Source organism: Eptatretus burgeri, chromosome 15 (genome assembly GCF_056783735.1).
Source record: "Eptatretus burgeri isolate ZD-2024b chromosome 15, Ebu_testis_v1, whole genome shotgun sequence".
Classification (NCBI taxonomy): Eukaryota; Metazoa; Chordata; class Myxini; order Myxiniformes; family Myxinidae; genus Eptatretus; species Eptatretus burgeri.
The window spans coordinates 1,663,601-1,687,200 of NC_140975.1; the positions used below are offsets into that span (position 1 = coordinate 1,663,601).

General features: G+C 43.4%; 1 protein-coding gene across 5 annotated transcripts in view; it reads right to left on the reverse strand.

Moving 5' to 3' along the window:
* LOC147011302 (cytochrome P450 4B1-like) overlaps positions 1 to 23,600 on the reverse strand; it is a 116,046-nt gene that overhangs the window by 29,823 nt on the left and 62,623 nt on the right. For all 5 annotated transcript variants that reach the window (XM_085857154.1, XM_085857153.1, XM_085857152.1 and 2 more), the window contains 3 exons: positions 22,900 to 23,051; positions 11,164 to 11,306; positions 10,190 to 10,389 (listed from right to left, as the gene is read on the reverse strand). In XM_085857154.1, the coding sequence (XP_085713280.1) occupies positions 10,190 to 10,389; positions 11,164 to 11,306; positions 22,900 to 23,051 (495 nt within the window). The remainder of the gene's footprint in view (positions 1 to 10,189; positions 10,390 to 11,163; positions 11,307 to 22,899; positions 23,052 to 23,600) is intronic.

Consider the following 23,600-nt stretch of genomic DNA (forward strand, 5'->3'; position numbering starts at 1 on the left):
TGGTTGGTGGTTGATGTTGTGGTTGTGGTGGTAATCATGGCGGTTGGTCCAAAATAAAGATAGTAAAAGAAAAACGGCTATCCTGAAGAGTCGCAGCTCGCATAAATGACATGTATTCCCACTAGACAACGGGTTTGGGCCTAACTACACATATACTTGCCAAGATACCTCACCTAAGGGACCTGAATGGTGGTTTGCAAATTTGGTAACCACAACAATATATATATACACACATATATATATATACACACATATATATATATACACACATATATATATATACATATATATATATATATATATATATATATATATATATATACATATATCTACAGAAGCCTGATGTTGGCTTAGTGGTTAGGGTGGTGGCTTGGGATCCCAGGGTCCTGAGTTCAAGCCCCGTTGGCTGCTGAATTAACACCAGGGGGTTGACTCATCCTGTCATCCATCTGAGGTCGGTGAAGTGAGTACCAGTGTACTGGTCCCGGTGTATTCCCCGGTTAGAATAGGTACACCATATCCCTGTGTGTCGTAAGAGGCGACCAGGGTTGGCGTCAGGAGGGCATCTGGCCATAAAACATTGCCTCAAGAAAAAGCCTAACCCCTGCACAGCAGGGAAAAATGGCTGTAAAAACGGTCATTTTATATCTACAGTAATCCCCCGTTATATTGCGGTTCACCTATCGCGCCCCCAGTTCATCGCGGGTTTTCCCTTGGAACCTAACTAATTTTTTCTGCGGATTTTCCCGGTATATCGTGGTAATAATATGTAAAATATTAATTATTTAAGCAATAAATTATAACGCGTGGCGCTTGACTAGTCACACAACGCATGAGACAAAATTTCGCTTGTGAACTTTGATTATTTTCTACGTTTTTTTCTCCAAGCCCGACGATGCCGCCCAAATGCCCTGCACCTTCAAAGGCTGCTGGCAAGGAACCGAAGCACCAGAGGAAGGTCCTGACGCTCCAGGAGAAGGTTAAGGTGCTCGATATGCTTCGGGAAGGAAAAAGGTTTGCCGCGGCTGGACGAGCACTGCCAAACCGACCAGACCAGACGAGTCGATCTCTGGCACCTCAAACCCGATCACTGCCAAACCGACTAGACCAGACAAGTCGACCTCCGGCACCTCGAACCCGATCACAGCCAAGGCGACCAGACCAGACGAGTCGATCTCCGGCACCTCGAACCCGATCACTGCCAAACCGACCAGACCAGAAAAGTCGATCTCCGACACCTCGAACCCGATCACTGCCAAGGCGACCAGACCAGACGAGTCGATCTCCGGCACCTCGAACCCGATCACTGCCAAGGCGACCAGACCAGACGAGTCGATCTCCGGCACCACGAACCCGATCATTGCCAAGCCGACGAGACCAGAGGAGTCGATTTTTTTGGGAGGCATCCATTCATCGCGGATTTTCACTTCTCGCGGGGGGGGTTGGAACGTAACCCCCGCGATAAACGGGGGATGACTGTTTTATATATATATATATATATATATATATATATATATATATATATATATATATTATATACATATACATATATATATATACATATATATATATACATATATATATATACTAGTTGAATGCACCCGGCGCTGCCCAGGTTCTTTTTGAATGAATTTAATCTTCCATGCATATGTCTGATGCGAGCACAGTATCAGTTCCCTATTGGGCCATGTCAGTCATAGGCGAAGGGGGTTGGTGAGGGGGAAACACACACCCTTCCCCCCCCCCCCCAGCTGAGGGGCCTTGCCACATAGCCTATAACCTTCCTGGGGCCCATCCTGACATTTTATGTTTCAGTGGTTTGCTCCTATCTTTCACCTTTCAGGAGATTAGCGCATGCAGACAAATAAACAGACAAACAAAAACTTAAAATCATATGTTAGATATATTGTATATGGCGCTGGCCCCATGTCAATCGCCTGAACTTGAAAAATTAACGTTACGAAATCAAGTGATGATGTCATAATTCGGAAACCGGAAGTCGGAAGTACAATTCCTTCACATAAGGACACTCCCGGGTACATGTTCTGTCAGCATGTTAAGTTTGGTGAGGATCAGTCCAGTACTTTTCGCGTGCATAGGTCACAGAGAAACACACAAACACACTTTCAACTATCTATATATATGTATATATATATATATATATGTATATATATATATATATATATATATATGTATATTTATACATATGAGGCCCCGCGAGGAGGAGTGATGTAAGCGACATTTTTTAATGATATGATGATGATAGACTCGTATGATAGGGTAAGGGTTAAAATAGTGCTATATGGCATTCACTCCAAAATGGCCGATGTGTTCCTTACATCACTCCTCGCGGTGCCTCATAAATAAATATATATATACATATACATATATATATATATATATATATATATATATATATATATATATATATATATATATATACATATACATATATATATATATATATATATATATATATATATATATATATATATATATATTTGCGAATTCGCGCCAGCCGGCGTGCGAGCGGCCACGTAACTCGAATCGCGGCACGTCGCCCACCGGACGGACAATTCTGTCGTGACCCTCTCGGACTAACGCCGGGAGCTAGTCACGGGTGGGCCTTTCGGCCTCACCACGATCGTGCAATCGGTCCCCCGCGTGGGATAGGGTTGTTCGCCAAACTCGACCTACCTGAGTACCCACGCGGAGGGTAGACCGGGCGATCGCACCTCGCCGCAGGTCGACTCCGGACACGGGCCACTTAAGCGACCCGTTCCGCACTAGCGGGATAACCGAGCGGTGCTATCATCGGCCTCGACGGTTCCAATTAATTATCGGGCGTATTAAGCCCACTACCAACCCTTTAAGTGAAGTAAGATGGAGATTCAATTAAAGAAAAGACGAAGCGAAACGGGAAAAACAGTTCAACATAATGCACATTTATTCCGCGGCACTCAGAGAGCACACATATACAATTACAACAATTATGCACCAAAAGCAGATGTAACAAAAGAAACACAACAATGCAGATCTACTACCGACTACGCGAGCACACGTCAACACTTACACAGTTTTACTTTACAGATGGCGCCGACAACACATTTACTCAAAAGCAAAAGAAAAGGGCCACCCTCAAAGACAAGGGGACAGACGGGGCCTGTGGGCCGTGAGACCGGGTGGATCCTACCCGTGTCTTGTGATGAGCCGCAAATGTGGCGGCGTCGCGGTGCCCCGACTCCGCGCTCCTTCGCGGGTTTCGTTGGCGCTGCTTGGAGTGGGGTGGGAACGGGGCCCCCTTTTCGCACTATCTCAGCGCGGGGGGAAAAAGGGGGGAATTGTTGATGCTCTGGGGAAAGAGGATAGCTGGCTTGCTTGTGTCCCGCGACGAGCGACTCCATTGCGAGCTCGTCGCCGACCGCCGTCTTCCTTTCATCGGACCCGAGCTATCCGGTCCCCTCCGCAATTCTCCTCAGCCGACTGCAGAAAATCACCTCGACCGCGCTCCAGGCTCCAGGCTTCCTCTCTCTGCAGCTCCCCGACAGACTCCGAACCCCAACAGACTGCGAGCTCCAACAGACTTCTCCTCTCCAGACCCGACTTGACTCTTCTCAAACTCGCCTTGACTCTTCTCCAACTCGCCTTGACTCTTCTCCAACTGACTAAATTCGCCCCGCGCTCGGCGCTTTATCGTCCGGCAGGAGAACCCATATGCAAATTTCTGGATCAGAACGAGCTCGGGGGTGGAGCCACGCTCGCCCATTGGACGGAGCAAAAGGAGCGCGAGTCTCCCCTGATCCTCGAATTTGCATATATCGATTCTACACCGACGCGCCTGGAGGCGGGGCCAAACCGCCCCGCGCTTGCTGATTGGACGGATCAGAAATGGGCGTGTATCATTCCTGATCCGACTTCTCCTCGGAAAGGCCGCACTTTGCACACGCGGCTCGGCGCGCGTCCCGCACGAGGCCAGGACAGCCTGACGCTCGGTGCCCACAAGCAGTGCGGGAATGGCCGCAGAAGGAGAGGCGAAGGTGGTGGAGGGTTTAAAGTGGTGGTCCATGGCCATGGCGACGTTTGGAATGGCGGTGATGCGATGTTTGCGGGAGCGTGTTGTGAAGGTAAAGGTCGTGGCTGTTGGCGTTGTTGTTGTCGTGAAGTGGCGTTGTGGTTGGTGGTTGTTGTGTGATGGCGGTTGAGACGTGGTTGGTTCAAAATAAAGATAGAACAGAAAAACGGCTATCTTAAAGGGTCCCAGCCCGAATGAATCACATTTATTCCCTCTAAACAACGGGTTTGGACTAACTACACATGTACTTACAGAGATATCTCACCTACGGGACCTGAATGGTGGTTTGCGAATTTCCTCAACCACAACAATATATATATATATATATATATATATATATATATATATATATATATATATATATATATATATACATATACATATATACAAATGTATATGAATGTCGAAACATGAGGAGTGTGTGATGAGCACTCTGCTGATACCCATTGGACACAGTCCACACCAAAGGGTCGGCTCCAACACAGAGGCTTCGGCCTGGTGACTCTGTTAAAGAGACAAAGATTATATGATCATCATCGGTTAAACATGAAACAGACCATCGATCACGATTTCGGGCTTATTTGCCCTCATCGGGATGGTACACCAATAAATATCTAAACAACGATGACCACATTCGTCGATATATATATATATATATATATATATATATATATATATATATATATATATATATATATATATATATATATATATATATATATATATAGATAGATATATGTATGTATGTATATGTATATATATTATTGTGGTTCTCACCGCGCCGGCGTGCGGGCGACCGCTTTTAGCTAATTGCGGCCGCGCGCCCACCGACCGTGGCAATCCTCGTCGCAGCTTTCGGTTCAACGCCGAAATCCAGCTTCGGGTGTGTTTTTAACCACACTGTAAATCAGCCAACTCTTCTGTCCACGCGCGACAGGGTTGATCACGGAATTGTCGATTTACCAAATTATTCGCGCAGACAGAAATGCCGGGGATTTACACTTCGACGGGACCCGTACTGACACGAGCCGCTTTAAGCAGCTCGCGCCGTTTGCGATTGCCGAGCGGTTTATTATCGCCAAGCCCCGTCGGACTCGATTATCTTATCGGCTATTAAAAACCAGCCATTATTCCGAACGCAATTACAGCAGCTCAATGGAGGAAGGGACGCAACAAGCGGGTGACATTTAACAATGGGGACATTTATTTGAACACAGGCAATGCAATGAATGGGGGGATGGGGAAAAAGACACGAGCAAAAAAAATCCTACAGCCGAGTTCTATTCCAATGTGAAGCAAATACAACACAGGCACTTAACAGTTTCCTACTTATTATACGGCCAAACGGACACACGTACGCACACACACACACACACCCAAGAAATGGTGGCTGATGCCTTTAATAACGGACTCCAGCTCGGAGGACAGATGAGCTGAAACCCAGAACCTATCTCGAACCTCTCCACCTCGTGTGGTCTTCAAGCTGTTCGGACCCGGGCTCCAGCAAGAGCGAGCTGGATCCAATCTCCGTGAGCCGCGATCCTTCCTGAGCTCCAGCGAATCCTCTCGTGCTTCTGAACACGTGCTGGTCAGACGAGGCACCGATCCTTTCAGTCGATGCGTCGCTATCTCGTAGAACCACCTCCACGATGAGGCCGATGAGTCGCACCAAGCCGGGGACCAAGCGGAGAACAGAGCTCCACGAACCAAGAAGAGCCAGCCGAGCAACCAGCTCAACTCTCTTCCGATGAACAAAGCCTCTCAACACGAACCAAGAACTCCGAGCCGAGCAACCAGCTCAACTCTGTTCGACGAACCAAGCCAGAGGCCAAAAAGCGAACCGAGCCAAGCAGAACCCGAAAGTCTGCTGAAAAGCCAAGCCGAAGCAAAAAGCTCTCCAAAAAGCCTCCACCTCACCAAGCAGAACCGAAGCTCACTGAACCAAAAGTCTCAACCCTCGCCAAGCAGAACCCAAAGGCCTGCTAAAAGCCAAGCCGAAGCAAAAAGCTTACTAAAAGCCTCAACCCCAACCCGAGCCAAGCAGAAGCCGAAGCTCTCTACAACCCAGCCCTCTCCCTCCTCGCCAAGCAGAGTGTCTCTTCTTTATTCTTATCGGCCCCCTCCCCCGCTCCCGGCGTGACTCATGCCCTCGTGCTCCATCCCCCGCTCTACCACGGGTGGGAGGGAGTTGTTTACCTCCCGTGATTCAGGACGGGAGGGCTCTTCCTCGTCTTCGCAGAAGAGGGGGAGGGGCGTCTTCCTTTGTGTTGTGATCGCTCACTAACTATTAAATTAAATCACAGCGCATTTAACGATTTCCGCCCATTAAACAATGGAAGGTGAACTATCTCGGGAACATGCACTTATCGACATATCTGAGCTAAAGGAACCTGTATGTTGTGTGCAATGGAATTCCAAATTCGTTACAATGTATATGTATATATATATATATATATATATATATATATATATATATATATATATATATATATATATATATATATATATATATATATATGAGGCGCCGCGAGGAGTGATGTAAGGAACACATCGGCCATTTTGGAGCAAATGCCATATAGCACTATTTTAACCCTTACCCTATCATACGAGTTAATCATCATCATATCATTAAAAAATGTCGCTTACATCACTCCTCCTCGCGGGGCCTCATGTATGTATTTGTGTGTGTGTATATATATATATATATATATATATATATATATATATATATATATATATATATATATATATATATATATATATATATATACATATATATATGAGGCGCTGCGAGGAGTGATGGAAGGAACACATTGGCTATTTTGGTGTGAATGCCATATAGCACTATTTAACCCTTACCCTATCATACGAGTCTATCATCATCATATCATTAAAAAATGTCGCTTACATCACTCCTCCTTCCGGGGCCTCGTATGTATGTATGTATATATATATATATATATATATATATATATATATATATATATATATATATATATATATATATATATATATATATATATATATATATATAGATATTGTTGCGGTTGAGGAAGTTCGCAAACCACCATTCAGGTCCCGTAGGTGAGATATCTCTGTAATTACATGTGTAGTTTGCCTAAACCCGTTGTTTAGAGGGAATAAATGTGATTCATTCGGGCTGGGACCCTTTAAGATAGCCGTTTTTCTGTTCTATCTTTATTTTGAACCAACCACGTCTCAACCGCCATCACACAACAACCACCAACCACAACGCCACTTCACAACAACAACAACGCCAACAGCCACGACCTTTACCTTCACAACACGCTCCCGCAAACATCGCATCACCGCCATTCCAAACGTCGCCATGGCCATGGACCACCACTTTAAACCCTCCACCACCTTCGCCTCTCCTTCTGCAGCCATTCCCGCACTGCTTGTGGGCACCGAGCGTCAGGCTGTCCTGGCCTCGTGCGGGACGCGCGCCGAGCCGCGGGTGCAAAGTGCGGCCTTTCCGAGGAGAAGTTGGATCAGGAATGATACACGCCCACTTCTGATCCGTCCAATCAGCAAGCGCGGGGCGATTTGGCCCCGCCTCCAGGCGCGTCGGAGTAGAATCGATATATGCAAATTCGAGGATCAGGGGAGGTTCACGCCCACTTTTCCTCCGTCCAATGGGCGAGCGTGGCTCCGCCCCCGAGCCCATCCTGATCCGGAAATTTGCATATGGCTTCTCCTACACCACTATAAAGCACCGAGCGCGGGGCGAATTGAGAGAGTTTTCTGTTTCGGGCTCGAGTTGGAGAGGTGTGGCGGCGGCGAAGTGTGGCAGCAGCAGTCAAGACGGGTCTGGAGGAGAGTCGGTCCGTCGGGGTTCGGAGTCTGTCGGGGAGCTGCAGAGAGGGGAAGCCGTGAACGCGGTCGAGGGCGCAGTGGAGTCGCTCGTCGCGGGACCCAAGCAAGCCAGCTATCCTCTTTCCCCAGAGCATCAACAACCCCCCCCTGTTTCCCCCCGCGCTGAGATAATGCGAAAAGGGGGCCCCGTTCCCACCTCATTCCAAGCAGTGCCGGCGAGGCCCGCGGAGGAGCGCGGAGTCGGGGCACCGCCGCCATTTTGCGGCTCATCACAAGATGGGTAGGCTCCACGCGGTCTCGGCCCCAGGCCCGTCTGCCCCCTTGTCGTAGAGGGTGGCCCCTTTTTCTTTTGCTTTTGAGTATATGTGTTGTCGGCGCCGTCTGTAAAGTAAAACTGTGTAAGTGTTGCCGTGTGCTCGCGTAGTCAGTAGTAGATCTGCATTGTGTTTCTTTTGTTGCAATTGCTTTTGGTGCATAATTGTTGTGTTTCTTTTGTTACATTTGCTTTTGGTGCATAATTGTTGTTATTGTATATGTGTGCTTTCCGTTTGCCGCGAAATAAATGTGCCTCATGTTGAACTGTTTTTCCCGTTTCGCTTCGTCTTTTCTTTAATTGAATCTCCATCTTACTTCACGTAAAGGGTTGGTAGTGGGCTAAATACGCCCGACAATTAATCGGAACCGTCGAGGTTGACGATAACACCGCTCGGTTATCCCGGTAGTACGGAATGGGTCGCTTAAAGTGGCCCGTGTCCAAAGTCGACCTGCGGCGAGGTGCGATCGCCCGGTCTACCCTCCGTGTGGGTACTTAGGTAGGTCGAATTTGGCGAACAACCCTATCCCACGCGGGGGGCCGATTGGCACGATCGTGGTGAGGCCGAAAGGCCCACCCGTGACTAGTTCCCGGCGTTAGTCCGAGAGGGTCACGACGGAATTGTCCGTCCGGTGGGCGACGTGCCGCGATTCGAGTTACGTGGCCGCTCGCACGCCGGCGGGCGCGAATTCGCAACAGTATATATATATGTATATATATATATATATATATATATATATATATATATATATATGTATATATGTGTATATATATATATATATATTTATACATATACACAGAGACATGACAAAAGTAAATAAACATATTAAATTTTTTCATTTCATCTGAAAAACGCAGTTTTACTCAGTGGTTTGTACAATATTCGATTATTTTTTGCAGAACCGAGTTCCTGGGTTTTGTGCGACAATAAACTATGCCTTTAACCCAGGGAGCACACAAACTTTCCAGTTTTCAAAGAGGACGAATTGTTGGTCATTTGTAAGGTGGAGTCAGCCAGCATCAGATAGCTCAGAACCTTGGCATTCCATTTTCTAAACTCAATCGGGTGATTATGCAATTCACCTGCGAAGGCAAGGAATCCACATGTATTATATATAATATATATGCACACATATGTATATATATATATATATATATATATATATATATATATATATATATATATATATATATATATATATATATATATATATATTGTTGTGGGCCGGGGGGGGGGGACTTTCTCGGGCTCCCACCAAACTCCCCGGAATTGCAGGACGTCGCATACAGATAATCCCGTGACGCAGAAGGTCGCTAACCGACCGTGAACGCCAATAACTCAACCACGTGACTCAGGCGACTCCTGTGTCAGAGTGGCGACCCATCCAGGATTTTGCCCAATAGTCCAGGAGACTGCTTTGGCAGCACCAATGCTCTGCAGAGAGTATGGTCCCAATGGATGGATGGTACTGTATGTCTGGGTAGCGTTTGTCTCCGAACGCATCTGGGCAGTGTTTGTCTTTATCACTTAAAAATCAGTTTTCACTTTAAAAATTCCAGGATTCTGGATCCGGATCTTCATCCTGTTCATGGACAAATAAAGACAGACAAATAAACAGACAAGTGTGAAAACATAACTTCCGTCCACATTTGGTGGCGGAGGTAATAAATCCCGATTGCTGTGACAAGAGTTAAATTTTAAAACATCAGGTTTACTTTACTTCCCATGATGGTTAACAGAACTTTGTAAAGTTTTTTTTTTATGAAATAAAGAGTAATATTTGGATTGTCTGCTATTTGGATGCAGACAGACACTGCTCTTCATGGAGATGGGTATACCTGTGTGGAGTGTTACTTTGCTCACCGAATGGCGTGCTAAACAACACGAGGTGACAAGATGGCAGTTTTGCTATCATACAACCTGTATATATTATTTCAGCTCCACATTTCCTCAATGTCATACTCACCAATCTGGTGATGAGGAGAAGGAGGATGAAGAGATTACATTTTGTGCCTCAGTCCTGCACTGCTCCTGGTGCTCTGGGTACTGGGCCAGGGTTACCAAGCACCAGGCCAAAGCAGTCGCGGTCGTGTCATGACCAGCAAACATGAAGGTATCCACTTCAGCGCGAATTGCGTCATCTGGCAGTGGCCGGCCATCTTTATCCTGCATATACAAAAACAAACGACACCTCATCACCCTTAACTCAATATCACAACCACCACCACCACCACTACACCTCAACAACACCCTTAACTCAATATCACAATCATCACCACCACCACCACCACACCTCAACAACACCCTCAACTCAATATCACAACCACCATCACCAACACACCTTAGCGACCTTAACTCAATGTCACAACCACCACCACCACCACCACCACCATCATGCGTCAGCACCTCCACAACTCAATATCATCACCATCTGCACCATTCAGCACCTCCACTCAAAGCCAGACATGCCTCCAAACCACACAAGCTACCCAAAAGAACTGAAACACATCTCATAGCACATCCTGCTCATCAAAACAAGATAATCCAGAAAAACACAACAACCGCATTCGGATGTGGGGACAAGTTGGGACAAATAAAATGTTAGGGTAGGGACATCCTGGACACATAGAGACATCCTGTCATGTTCTCCAGATATCCAGCGAGTTGTGCAAACAGACACACTTTGTCTGTAATAAACATTGTTTCGTTGGTCGTGCACATCTTGTATATAAATATATCTGTTCAACATGTCGCATACTTATCATGAGTTTCAGAGAGATGTGGAATGATACCTACCTGTGCAGCGAGGGGGGAATGATGCCAACCTGTGCAGTGAGGGGGAATGATGCCAACCTGTGCAGCGGGGATGGAACGATGCCTACCTGTGCAGCGAGGGTGGAATGATGCCGATCTGTGCAGCGAGGGTGGAATGATGCCTACCTGTGCAGCGAGGAGGATGTCCAGAAAATCGAGCCGTTTATTCGTTTTCATTTGTTCATTTCCATCAACTTCTTGCCCCCCATTCACTCTTCCTGGAGATTGCATGGCAGCAAGCTCTCTCTGCCGCTCCCGTATCACATCGTCTGCACGTCCAGGAAAATGAGGCCAGGACAAGATGAATGAGAGAAGGAAGAAGTTCAAAACACATTGATCTTCATGGCACAATAACACACGTCACCACATGAAATGACCAGCTTGGGAGTGAACTTGTAACTTTGGAAAAGTTTACTCGAGCAACAATCTTGGAGGGTCGTTTCAGATCGAGGGGTTATCAAAAGTCAAAACAACAAAATCACCAATGTAACCATAGTGAAGGGGCTGGGCACAGCAAAGTAACTGTAGTGAAGGGGCTGGGCAGCAATGTAACTGTGGTGAAGGGGCTGGGCACAGAAATGTAACCGTAGTGAAGGGGCCGGGCAGCAATGTAACTGTAGTGAAGGGGCTGGGCAGAGCAATGTAACTGTAGTGAAGGGGCTGGGCAGAGCAATGTAACTGCAGTGAAGGCGCTGGGCAGCAATGTAACCATAGTGAAGGGGCTGGGCACAGCAATGTAACTGTAGTGAAGGGGCTGGGCAGAGCAATGTAACTGCAGTGAAGGCGCTGGGCAGCAATGTAACCATAGTGAAGGGGCTGGGCACAGCAATGTAACTGTAGTGAAGGGGCCGGGCAGAAATGTAACTGTAGTGAAGGGGCCGGGCAGCAATGTAACCATGGTGTAGGTGCTGGGCACAGCAATGTAACCGCAGTGTCGATGCCAGGCAGCAAGGCAACCATGGTGAAGGTGCTGGGAAGCAAAGTAACCATGGTGAAGGTGCTGGGTAGCAATGTAACCATGGTGAAGATGCCGGGCAGCAATGTAACCGCAGTGTAGGTGCCGGGCAGCAATGTAACCATGGTGTAGGTGCTGGGCAGCAATGTAACCATGGTGTAGGTGCTGGGCAGCAATGTAACCATGGTGTAGGTGCCGGGCAGCAATGTAACCGCAGTGTAGGTGCCGGGCAGCAATGTAACCATGGTGTACGTGCTGGGCAGCAATGTAACCATGGTGTAGGTGCTGGGCAGCAATGTAACCACGGTGACGGTGCCGGGCAGCAATGTAACCGCAGTGTAGGTGCCGGGCAGCAATGTAACCATGGTGTAGGTGCCGGGCAGCAATGTAACCATGGTGTAGGTGCCGGGCAGCAATGTAACCATGGTGTAGGTGCCGGGCAGCAATGTAACCATGGTGTAGGTGCTGGGCAGCAATGTAAACAGGGTGTAGGTGCTGGATAGCAATGTAACCATGGTGTAGGTGCTGGGAAGCAATGTAATCGCAGTGTAGGTGCTGGGAAGCAATGTAACCATGGTTGAGGTGCCGGGCAGCAACGTAACCATGGTGTAGGTGCCGGGTAGCAATGTAACTATGGTGTAGGTGCTGGGTAGCAATGTAACCATGGTGTCGGGGCTGGGTAGCAATGTAACCATGGTGTAGGTGCCGGGTAGCAATGTAACTATGGTGTAGGTGCTGGGTCGCAATGTAACCATGGTGTCGGGGCTGGGTCGCAATGTAACCATGGTGTAGGTGCCGGGCAGCAATGTAACCATGGTGTAGGTGCCGGGCAGCAATGTAACCATTGCTTGTTTGTAACTTGTTTGAAAGTTCATAAGCAGTTTATCAAGGCCTTTATCGAGATATACGTCTCACATTGGCCTTGTCCAGGAAAACTCTCAGGAATATGTTGTGGAAGCAAATCTTGGATGTAAACAGGGAAATGTTTCCTTTATACAAGTGTATTGTGGAAAAGCCAAATAAAAGAGGGAATTGAAGGCATTTCATAAATAATGGGAGTCACATCCAGGTAAACAGAGAGAGCGTGAGCACGATGTATATCGGGATGGTGCAGGGAAAAAACTGTCGGTCCCTCCCGCTATGTACAGTACAAAACTAAAGTTACAGTATCTTCTCTAAAAAGTCACTTAGGCAACATATGAGAACCTACCTGGTCTGTTCATCTGATTGTCAAGGCAGGGATCACTTTTCAGCACTCCAGACCATGTCAAAAATGGTTAATCTCGTTCATCATCATAATAATCTATATATGATGGAGCAAGTGTATGTGCTATGTATGTATTTCACAGACTTTCAGCTCCCTCCAAAGATTTTCCATTGGGTTCAGGTCTGGAGACTGGCGAGGCCACTCCAGGACCTTGAGATGCTTCTTACGGAGCCACTCCTTAGTTGCCCTGGCTGTGTCTTTTGGGTCGTTGTCATGCTGGAAGACCCAGCCACGCCCCATCTTCAATGCTCTTGTTGAGGGAAGGAGGTTGTTGGCCAAGATCTTGCGATACATGGCCCCATCCATCCTCCCCTCAATATGGTGCAGTCGTCCTGTCCCCTTTGCAGAAAAGCATCCCCAAAGAATGATGTTTCCACCTCCATGCTTCACGGTTGGGATGGTGTTCTTGGGGTTGTACTCATCCTTCTTCTTCCTCCAAACACGGCGAGTGGAGTTTAAACCAAAAAGCACTATTTTGGTCTCATCAGACCACATGACCTTCTCCCATTCCTCCTCTGGATCATCCAGATGGTCATTGGCAAACTTCAGACGGGCCTGGACATGCGCTGGCTTGAGCAGAGGGACCTTGCGTGCGCTGCAGGATTTTAATCCATGACGGCATAGTGTGTTACTTTTGGTTTTCTTTGATACTGTGGTCCCAGCTCTCTTCAGGTCATTGACCAGGTCCTGCCGTGTAGTTCTGGGCTGATCCCTCACCTTTCTCATGATCATTGAGGCTCCACGAGGTGAGATCTTGCATGGAGCCCCAGACCGAGGGAGATTGACTGTTATCTTGAAAAAAGTTGATCTTTTTTTCAAGGATTGAAGAGAGGGAAGAGGCTGCAGCCTGCCTGTCTGAACAATGAGGGATGTTATTGCAGAGGATGGAGTCATCAGCAAATAGATAAAGAGGATTTTCCAGAGTCAGAGAGATCATCGATGAAGATCAGGAATTGGACTGAGACCAGCACACTGCTTTGGGGTACTCCAGCCTTGACATGGAGAGAAAATGAAAGGGTTCGGTTGAGAGCCACACGTTGGTTACGAGAGTGGAGGAAGTGAGCAATCCAAGAGTGGAGTTGGCCTTGGATGCCAAACCATTCCAACCAGGAAACTGTTTTTAAAGGGGAACCGAAACGCTCAGACCACCGCGACGCTAATCTATCCCTTGATGACCAACAAAATAGCTATGATGTCTTTTTTCCGATTTCCGAATTGCAGTGAGTAAATTTGTGATTAAAGGAAGAAATCTTCTTCTTCTTGAGATTAGCCATGAAGTCACACCCGGAAGTAGACCACCATATCCGTATGGTCTCGGGGTTACATCGCGGTACGATTTCACTCAAACGGCGAATAATTTTCGATTTTCCACAAATATGCCGAGTCGATGCGTCCTTGCTGCTTGTATCGTGAAACAAGCCGAGATGGTTTCATGTGACACCAACGGCCGAAACACCCGAAGTTTGAAAAAGGAATTTAGAAAGAACAAGTCTGAAGACGACAATGGTTCATGAGCGGTATTTGACGATGCAGATTGTTTCAGAAGTCAAGGATGAGACAATGTGATAATGTTTGACCAAGTTATAAAAATGATCAACATGATGTGGTACGAGTGACAGGTTATTAGCTGCAAAATGTCGAAAACCCGGTTTCGTTCAACAACTTTCAAAATTTGACCTTTGCATAACCTTTAAAGGTCACAAAAAATGTTGTGGACATTAAAAGAAGGAAACAGGATACGTGCTATAGCTTAATGGAGTTAGCTCGTCGAAGAAGGTCGAAAACCTGGTTCGATTCCCACAACTTTGAAAATTTGACCTTTGTGAACTTTAAAGGTCAAAGGTCAAGGATTATGAACTTTGGTGCAAAACTTCCTCTGGAACATTCCAGGAACAACATAATATAACGTTCCTCTGGAACATTCCAGGAACAATACAACGTCATATCGGTGGTTCGATTCCCACAACTTTGAAAATTTGACCTTTGTGAACTTTGAAGGTCAAAGGTCAAGGATTATGACCTTTGGTGCAAAACTTCCTCTGGACCACTCCAGGAACAATATAATGTCATATAGGCTACATGGCATTTTGCACTCCTCGGATTATCCATACTTTGATGAAATTAACGTAAAAACAAATTTGAAGGGGGCGCCACGGGCAAGGTGTTCGAGATAGAGCAAAATGGTTTCAAGACTTTAGGTGGGGAATGACCTCAAGATTATGCATAAAAAAATATTGTCATCCAAGCTCTCAAAGTTTAGGCGGTCGTATGATTTTTACGTCAAAATTCGCAATTTTCTAAGTTTGTGACCTTGTGACCTTGACGTTGGGACGAAAATGAAAAATCGAGCTCCGTGGGGCTATGCAGGAGCCATTGGGCAAGCCAAGTACCGAAACCTCTGCCAGATTCGACAAACCCCCTCGGAAAAAGATGGATTTTTATGTCAAAATTCGCAATTTTCTAAGTTTGTGACCTTGTGACCTTGACCTTGGGACGAAAATGAAAAATCGAGCTCCATGGGGCTATGCAGGTGCCATTGGGCAAGCCAAATACCGAAACCTCTGCCAGATTCGACAAACCCCCTCGGAGAAGATGGATTTTTATGTCAAAATTCGCAATTTTTTAAGTTCATGACCTTGTGACCTTGACCTTGGGACGAAAATGAAAAATCGAGCTCTGTGGGGCTATGCAGGTGCTATTGGGCAAGCCAAATACCGAAACCCTGCCAGATTCGACAAACCCCCTCGGAGAAGATGGATTTTTACGTCAAAATTCGCAATTTTCTAAGTTCGTGACCTTGTGACCTTGGGACGAAAATGAAAAATTGAGCTCCGTGGGGCTATGCAGGTGCCATTGGGCTAACCAAACACCGAAACCCCTGCCAGATTCGACAAACCTCTCGGAGAAGATGGATTTTTATGTCAAAATTCGCAATTTTCTAAGTTTGTGACCTTGTGACCTTGGCCTTGGGAGGAAAATGGAAAATCGAGCTCCATGGGGCTATGCAGGTGCCATTGGGCTAACCAAATACCGAAACCCCTGCCAGATTCGACAAACCCCCTTGGAGAAGATGCAAATTGAAATCGGCTACCCCCTAAGAACACGTTTTTGGGGCGTGGCTCCGCCCATAATGGGCGCACCACGCCCATTATCAGGAAAACACAACGAGATCATGATATAAACCTCCCATCAAAATTTTATCAGGATCAGATCAAAACCCATGGAGCTATGCTCGGGACAGACAGACAGATAGACAGACAAGCCGGTAGGCGGACATGGGTAGTCGATCAAGTCGAATTTAGTCGTTTTTCAGCTGTTACTAGCCAACAAAAGCGTCCATAGCAACGGTTCTTTCTCACACATAACTAGGACATACCATGAACCTACCATACCCGTTTCATGTATGTCTGACTCATAGTCTCTGAGATATAACGAACTTCGTTTTTTAATTTTTTTGACCAGGGTTCATTCAAAGTCTATCTTCTCCGACAGTTTTCATGGGAGTGGGCTGAATTTTTTTAGTCAAGGAGGCTGAATGTGTTGCCCACAAACGATCATCGTTTGATTTTTGAATTTCGATATTTCTATTTTTTTCATTTTTTTGAAAATTTCAAAGGCCCGTTGCTAGGCAACCGAGGGGTCCATAGCAACGGTTCTCAAACGCGCACAACTAGGTCATAGTATGAACCTACCACCAGAGCTTCATCAAAATCGGCCTACGGTTAACGGAGTACTGGCCTGGACAGACAAACAGACAGACAGACAGACAGACATAACGACGGAAAACCTGACAATAAGGGTAGATAGATCGACTACCCAACCGACAGACAGACAGACAGACACACCAATAACGAATATAGTGGTCACTTACTTTTTCGTGAACCAACAGTTTCTGTCATATTTGTGAGGAGAAAATTGAGGGAGAGGTCAAGGTTAGGGATCATTGTCATCTTTCTGATAAATATAGAGGTCCAGCTCATTCCCGTTGTAATCTTAATTACAAGCCCTCAAACTTTATTCCTGTCTTTCTTCACAACAATGCTCACTATGACACACATATATATATATATATATATATATATATATATATATATATATATATATATATATATATATATATATATATATATATATATATATATATATATATATGACCTTTCAAAGACATCTGGTGATATTTCTGCCATTCCTAACACAGATCAAAAATACATCTCATTCACAAAAACAATTCATACATCCCCCATAACCCATATCAGATTTATTGATGCATACAAGTTTGTGGCAAGTCCATTATCTAACTTTACATCAAATATTAAAAACTTACCGAATGTGAAATCACATTTCTCAAGTCAAGAGATTGATCACTTATCACAAAAGGGAATATATCCATATGACTACATGGATTCATTTGAGAGGTTTAAAGAAACACAACTTCCTTCAAGGGAAAGTTTCTCTGGCAAGTTGAATAAAACATATTTCCAATAGAGATTATACACAAGCTAAAAAGGTTTTGGAGAAGTTTAACATAAAGAATCTTGGAGAATATCATAATTTGTATCTTAAAACTGATGTATTGTTATCGACTCATATGTTTGAAACTTTTAGAACAGTCATAAAAATTCTTGTGGATTCGACCCCGCTCACTATTACACAGCCCCGGGTTTGGCTTGGAGTGCGATGTTAAAAATGACAAAACAATTTGGAATTAATCAGTGATATAGATATGCTTTTAATGATAGAGAAGGCTAAAAGAGGAGGAATATCTCAAGTATGTTCCAAGAGATATGCTAAAGCAAATAACAAATATCTTCCTAATAAAAAAAGAATGAGGACAACTCTTACCTGATGTATTATGATGCTAATAATTTGTATGGGTGGGCTATGTCTCAATCTTTACCTGATAGAAAACTTAAATGGGTTAAAGAAAAACATTATGAAAAAGTTTTACAAGACATTGTTGTTTCTTCTCAAAAATAATTGGATGAAGCTGAAGTTGGATATTATTTTGAGGTTGATTTAAAATATCCAGAACAACTTCATAACAAACATAAAGACCTACCTTATGCCCCTGATAAAGAAAGTCCAAGAAAATAATGGTTAAGTGATTACCAACAGTCATTTAATACAAAAGGTAAATCTACAGAAAAACTACTTACTACATTAAATGATAAAGAAAGTTATGTTTTGCATCAAAGGAACTTGAGACAATATTTATCTGCTGGGTTGAGAGTGAGGAAAATTCATCAGATTTTGAAATTGAAACAAAGTCATTAGTTAGAGAAGTATATTGATTTTAATACAAAAAGGAGAACAGAAGCAAAAACAGATTTTGAGAAGGACTTTTATAAATTAATGAATAATGCTGTATTTGGAAAGACTATGGAAAATGTTAGGAATCGACAAAACATAAGACTTTCTACATCTTGGAAACAGGCTTCAAAGGTAATTAATAGACCAAATTTTGAGCGAGCGGATGTGTTTCCAGAGAACTTTTGTGCTTTTAATTTGAAGAAGAGAGTATTGAAATGGATAAACCTATTTATATAGGAACAACAATTCTTGACTTGTCAAAGTCGTTAATGTATGACTATTACTATAATAATTTTAAATCGAAGTACAAGGATAATGTGTCATTGTTATATATGGATAGATAATTTTATATTAGAAATTAAAACAAGTGATGTATATGAGGATATGATTGATAATATTGATATATATGATACAAGTAATTATAAGTCAGGTGATGTGTTGTTTTCATCAAAGAATACAAAGGTTATTGGTAAGTTTAAAGATGAATTGGGTGGGAATGTCATGAGTGAATTTATAGGTTTGAGATCAAACTCTTATGCTTTTACGTGTATTGATAATAATAACATTGAAAGGTGTGATAAGAAGCTAAAGGGAATAAAGAAAAATATAATCAAGGAAACAATAAACTTTAAGCATTATTTCAACTGTTTAACCTTACAGAAGGAAGAGTACAGAAAAATGAATACAATAAGAAGTTATAAACATCAATTATATACAGAAGAGATAAATAAGAAAGCATTAGGAGCTTTTGATGATAAAATATATATTTTAGAGAATGGAATCAATAGTATCCCATATGGTTATAAGTATAAGTGTTAAGATATTGGGTTGGGAATTTTAACAGGCTACCACTGTCATTTTACCGATTTATAAATGATAGAACCAAGCAATTACCAAACCAAAGAGTGGAGATGTAATCAGCCTTGGTATTTAAATGGGAAACAAAGAATGTGAGAAATATCAAATAAGTCTTATTGAAGAAATAACCGATTTTGTTAGATTTTGAAGTAGATAAAACAAATAAGCGGATAAATTTAATAACAAATAAGTTGGAGGATTTAAAGAAAAAAATTAATATCCCTGAATGGACTGAAAACTTTGATGGTTATCAATTCAACAATGGAAGAACAATTTACTAAAATCTCAAAATGATTTGTGTCTCAGGAGGTGGTCAAACAAGGGCAGTGAGAGAAGTGTATCATTTCATTTCTGCTCAACAAAGATACTTAAACCAAGAACCAAGTTCCAAGTTATTCTTTGTGAATATACTCGATGGAAATGAATGTGATAAGAAAATTAAGTTATTCCCTGAAGTGGAACATGGACAAATATTCGTTGGTTCGCTCTTTGAAGACATGAAAGGGAAGAAGTGCTTTCATCAGTAAGTCTCAATCTTTCATAGTCTCAATTTTGCATTTGCTTGTCTGGGAGGGGGAGGAAATGAGTCTTAATTTTACATTTGCTTGTATGGGTGGGAAGGGGATAGGTGGGGAGGAAATGAGTCTCAATTTTACATTTGCTTGTACGGGAGAGAAGGGGATAGGTGGGGAGGAAGTGTGTCTCCCATTTTGAGCTTTTGGGGCTTAGGTCAGAAAGTTTTTCCCTTTCCCCCATTCATTTAAATGGGTGGCCCAGAAACCCCATTTATCATCGACTATGGTGAGAACATGCCCTCCCAACAAACATGAGGCAATGTTTATCTTGTATGTAGACTATTCAGGTGTCGGTGGGGTAGTGATCTACTCTATTAAAATGAACCAATGCAAATAGCGGAACATTGAAAGTACACCACCCCCCATGCCAAATAAATAAATAACAATCTTCCAACGCGACATCGCCAGGGCACCTTCGGCGCCCGGCGATGCCACCTTGCAGCACATGGAATCAGAATTGGGAAGGAGCGGTGCACAATAATTGCTCGATTAATTGATTAATTGCAGAATTAAAAGAAATAAATAATAATCAAAAAAAATTAATTTTTCAATCAATTGCCAAACAGCATAGCTAAATCACCACTATTTCATCAGAATCTGTAATGTTTTGAAAATTAAGTGATCAATCAAAAAATGAATAATTAATCAATTGATTGATTAATCAAAAATTACCCCCGGTTGGAGGTGACGGTCATCTCTGAAGCTCTGTCGATGTGGATCTTTGATCCGCTTAGAATGCATCGATGATTTTTCCAACTTTGAAGACATGTGACTCGATAACCAGGACGAATTTCAAAAAACCGGCCTGACCAAATTTAGATATTGTTCCATATTATCAGAATCCGAAGGAATTTCGAAGATTGGATCATAACCAGCGGAGGAGATAGATTTTGAAAATGGACGATTTCGCAACTTTGGAGTGACCTTGACGTTGACCTTGACCTTCAATCAGGTCAAAGGTCATACCATCGTGCATCCCTCATCGACATCTATCCACACACCAAATATCAAGAAAATCGGAAGAAAAAAATGGGGCCGTATGTACGTACGTAAGTACGTACGGACGGACGTACAGACGTACGTACGGACGGACATCAAGACTGGTTTTATAAGGTCATCTCATTAGAGATGACCTAATAAATCAAAAATACCCTTTATAGCCAAATCACTTGGTCACTGTCATGTTCAAATACTATCTTCCGAGTTCAAAATATGCCTGAGATATTGCCAGGATGAGAAATAAAATAAATAAGTAATTAATCAATCGATAATAATTAAGTAATTATTCAATCAATTGATTGATCAAAAAACATAAAATAACGTTTTTGCCAAAGCACATCTTCACTTTTGTTCCCAAACTTCAGCTTCCTAGCTCAAAAAGGATGGCTGAGATATCGCCCGGACAAGCACGAAAGAAAATAATTAATAGATTAATTGATTTATCAACAAATCAAAAATGCTCTTTATAGCCAAATCACTTGTTCACTATCATGTCCAAATATCAGCTTCCGAACTAAAAAGGAGCCTGAGATATTGCCCAGATGAGAAATAAAATAAATAGGCAATTAATAAATCGATAATAATTAAGTAATTAATTAAATGATTGCTGAATCAAAAAATGAAAAAATACCCTTTTCCAAAGCGAATTTTCACTTTTCTTCCCAAATTTCAACTTCCTAGATCAAAGGATGGCTGAGTTATCGCCCGGACAAACAAACAAACAAACAAGAAGACGATGTCATGCAGCGCACGATTCTTGCAAAATCCATAAAACAAATTTGACCTCAAAAATAATTGGTGGTTGAATTGAATGACCAAATTTGCAACTTCTCTTCAAATTTGAAGTCAATGGGAGGAAAATTGAGGATTTTAGAAATACCACCTTAGTTGTTGACCTTGGGCCGATGTTAACCTTTTGGTCGGTTCTGACCTCAAAAAGAATTGGTAGTTGAATTCCGTGACCTGAAATATAAATTATCTTCAAATTTCAAGTCAATCAGATGAAAATTGAGGAAATTAATCTCTCACCAAAGTTGTTGACCTTTTGACCTCAAAAGCAATGGGCTTATTGCTTATGACAAACTACCATGTGGTGCAGTTTCATGAAGATCGGTTTGGAATTGTGACCAATCGGTGATAAACAGACAGACAAACAGACAGACAGACAGAATAACAAAATCGAATGACCAATATACTTGACAAATCGACGATTTTGCAAGTAACAAGAAAGAAAACGGAATAAAAATTGAGTGTAACTCCCTGAGTATAAAAAAAACTCCCTTCCTTTGGCGCTGGGCGATGACGTCATGTGTCGCCTCGATATGGAATTGGGAATGAGCAACAAGACGGACAAGCGATCCGATAATTAGCCAATCTGTGAGGCGTTTTGGGGAAAATGTAGGTTACCTTAACCACGACCCCATGAGTTTGGTAACGTCACATCTGAACTCGAAGGTATATTTAGGTCTTCTCTACATCCACCTGCTGCTTCCAAGCTCATTTGTTATGAAATTCCATCACAGGGTTAAAACTTGTGGAAATGTAGCAAGGTGGACAAAGACTGACACTGAGTGAACAATAGCAAACCAGAGGAAGAAGTGTTCAATTTAACAGAGATAGCCCAGGACATCACCATGGACCACCACATTTAACAGGTAGTGTGTGGTGGTCTGGTTTTTACAAGTGTGTAATATCAGCATCCAAATTAGACAACGTTGTTTCTGCCTTAAACAGCAACATGATAAGGATGTTATTGTTTCATGAAATTCGTGAACAGGCCAAAGAAGTTAACTTGTTTTTAACCCACGGGGAGGAAGAGGTAAACTAAGCTCCATGAAGACGCAGACGATAGAACGGTGAGCACACAAAGTGATGGGATGAGACACATGAGCACGTACCGGTATAGTTGTGGACAAGACGACAGGCTTTTCTGAAACGATATCCCGGCAGGGAAAGGAAGAACAGAAGTGAATTTTGATAGTACAACGTCGTAAACCGCAGGTTCAGGAGATCCGTCAGAAGTTTCACTGCACGTACGTACTCATTTGTTCTGTGGGAAGCACACACCACACACACACACACGCACACACACGCACAAACACGCACACACACACACACACACACACACACACACATTCTTAAAAAGACCATGCCCAGATGGAATTCCAAACTTCTCGGTAAAACAACTTGATGCACTCCATAATCACTATGCCAGGACATTCATTGAACTGATCCAAGAGGAAACCGCAGTGGATGAGTGGCTCGTAGAAGGAAACGCATTTCTCATCCCAAAATCTGAAGAAACCTAAATTCCTCACAAATACCGGCCAATAACATGTCAACCAACAACATACAAACTTCAAACAGGAATCATTACAGAAATGATGCACCAGCACCTTACACACAAGGATGTTTGGAGGCAAAACAAAAAGGATGTAATAGAAGTTGTTATCGAACGATTGAGTACCTACTACTGAACAAGGCCGGACTTGAAAAGTTAAAAATGTGAAGAATCAAATTGTCCACCACCTGGATGGACTATAAGAAAGCTTTTGTCAGTTTCCCACATTTGTGGATGATAAAATGCATGCAAATACAC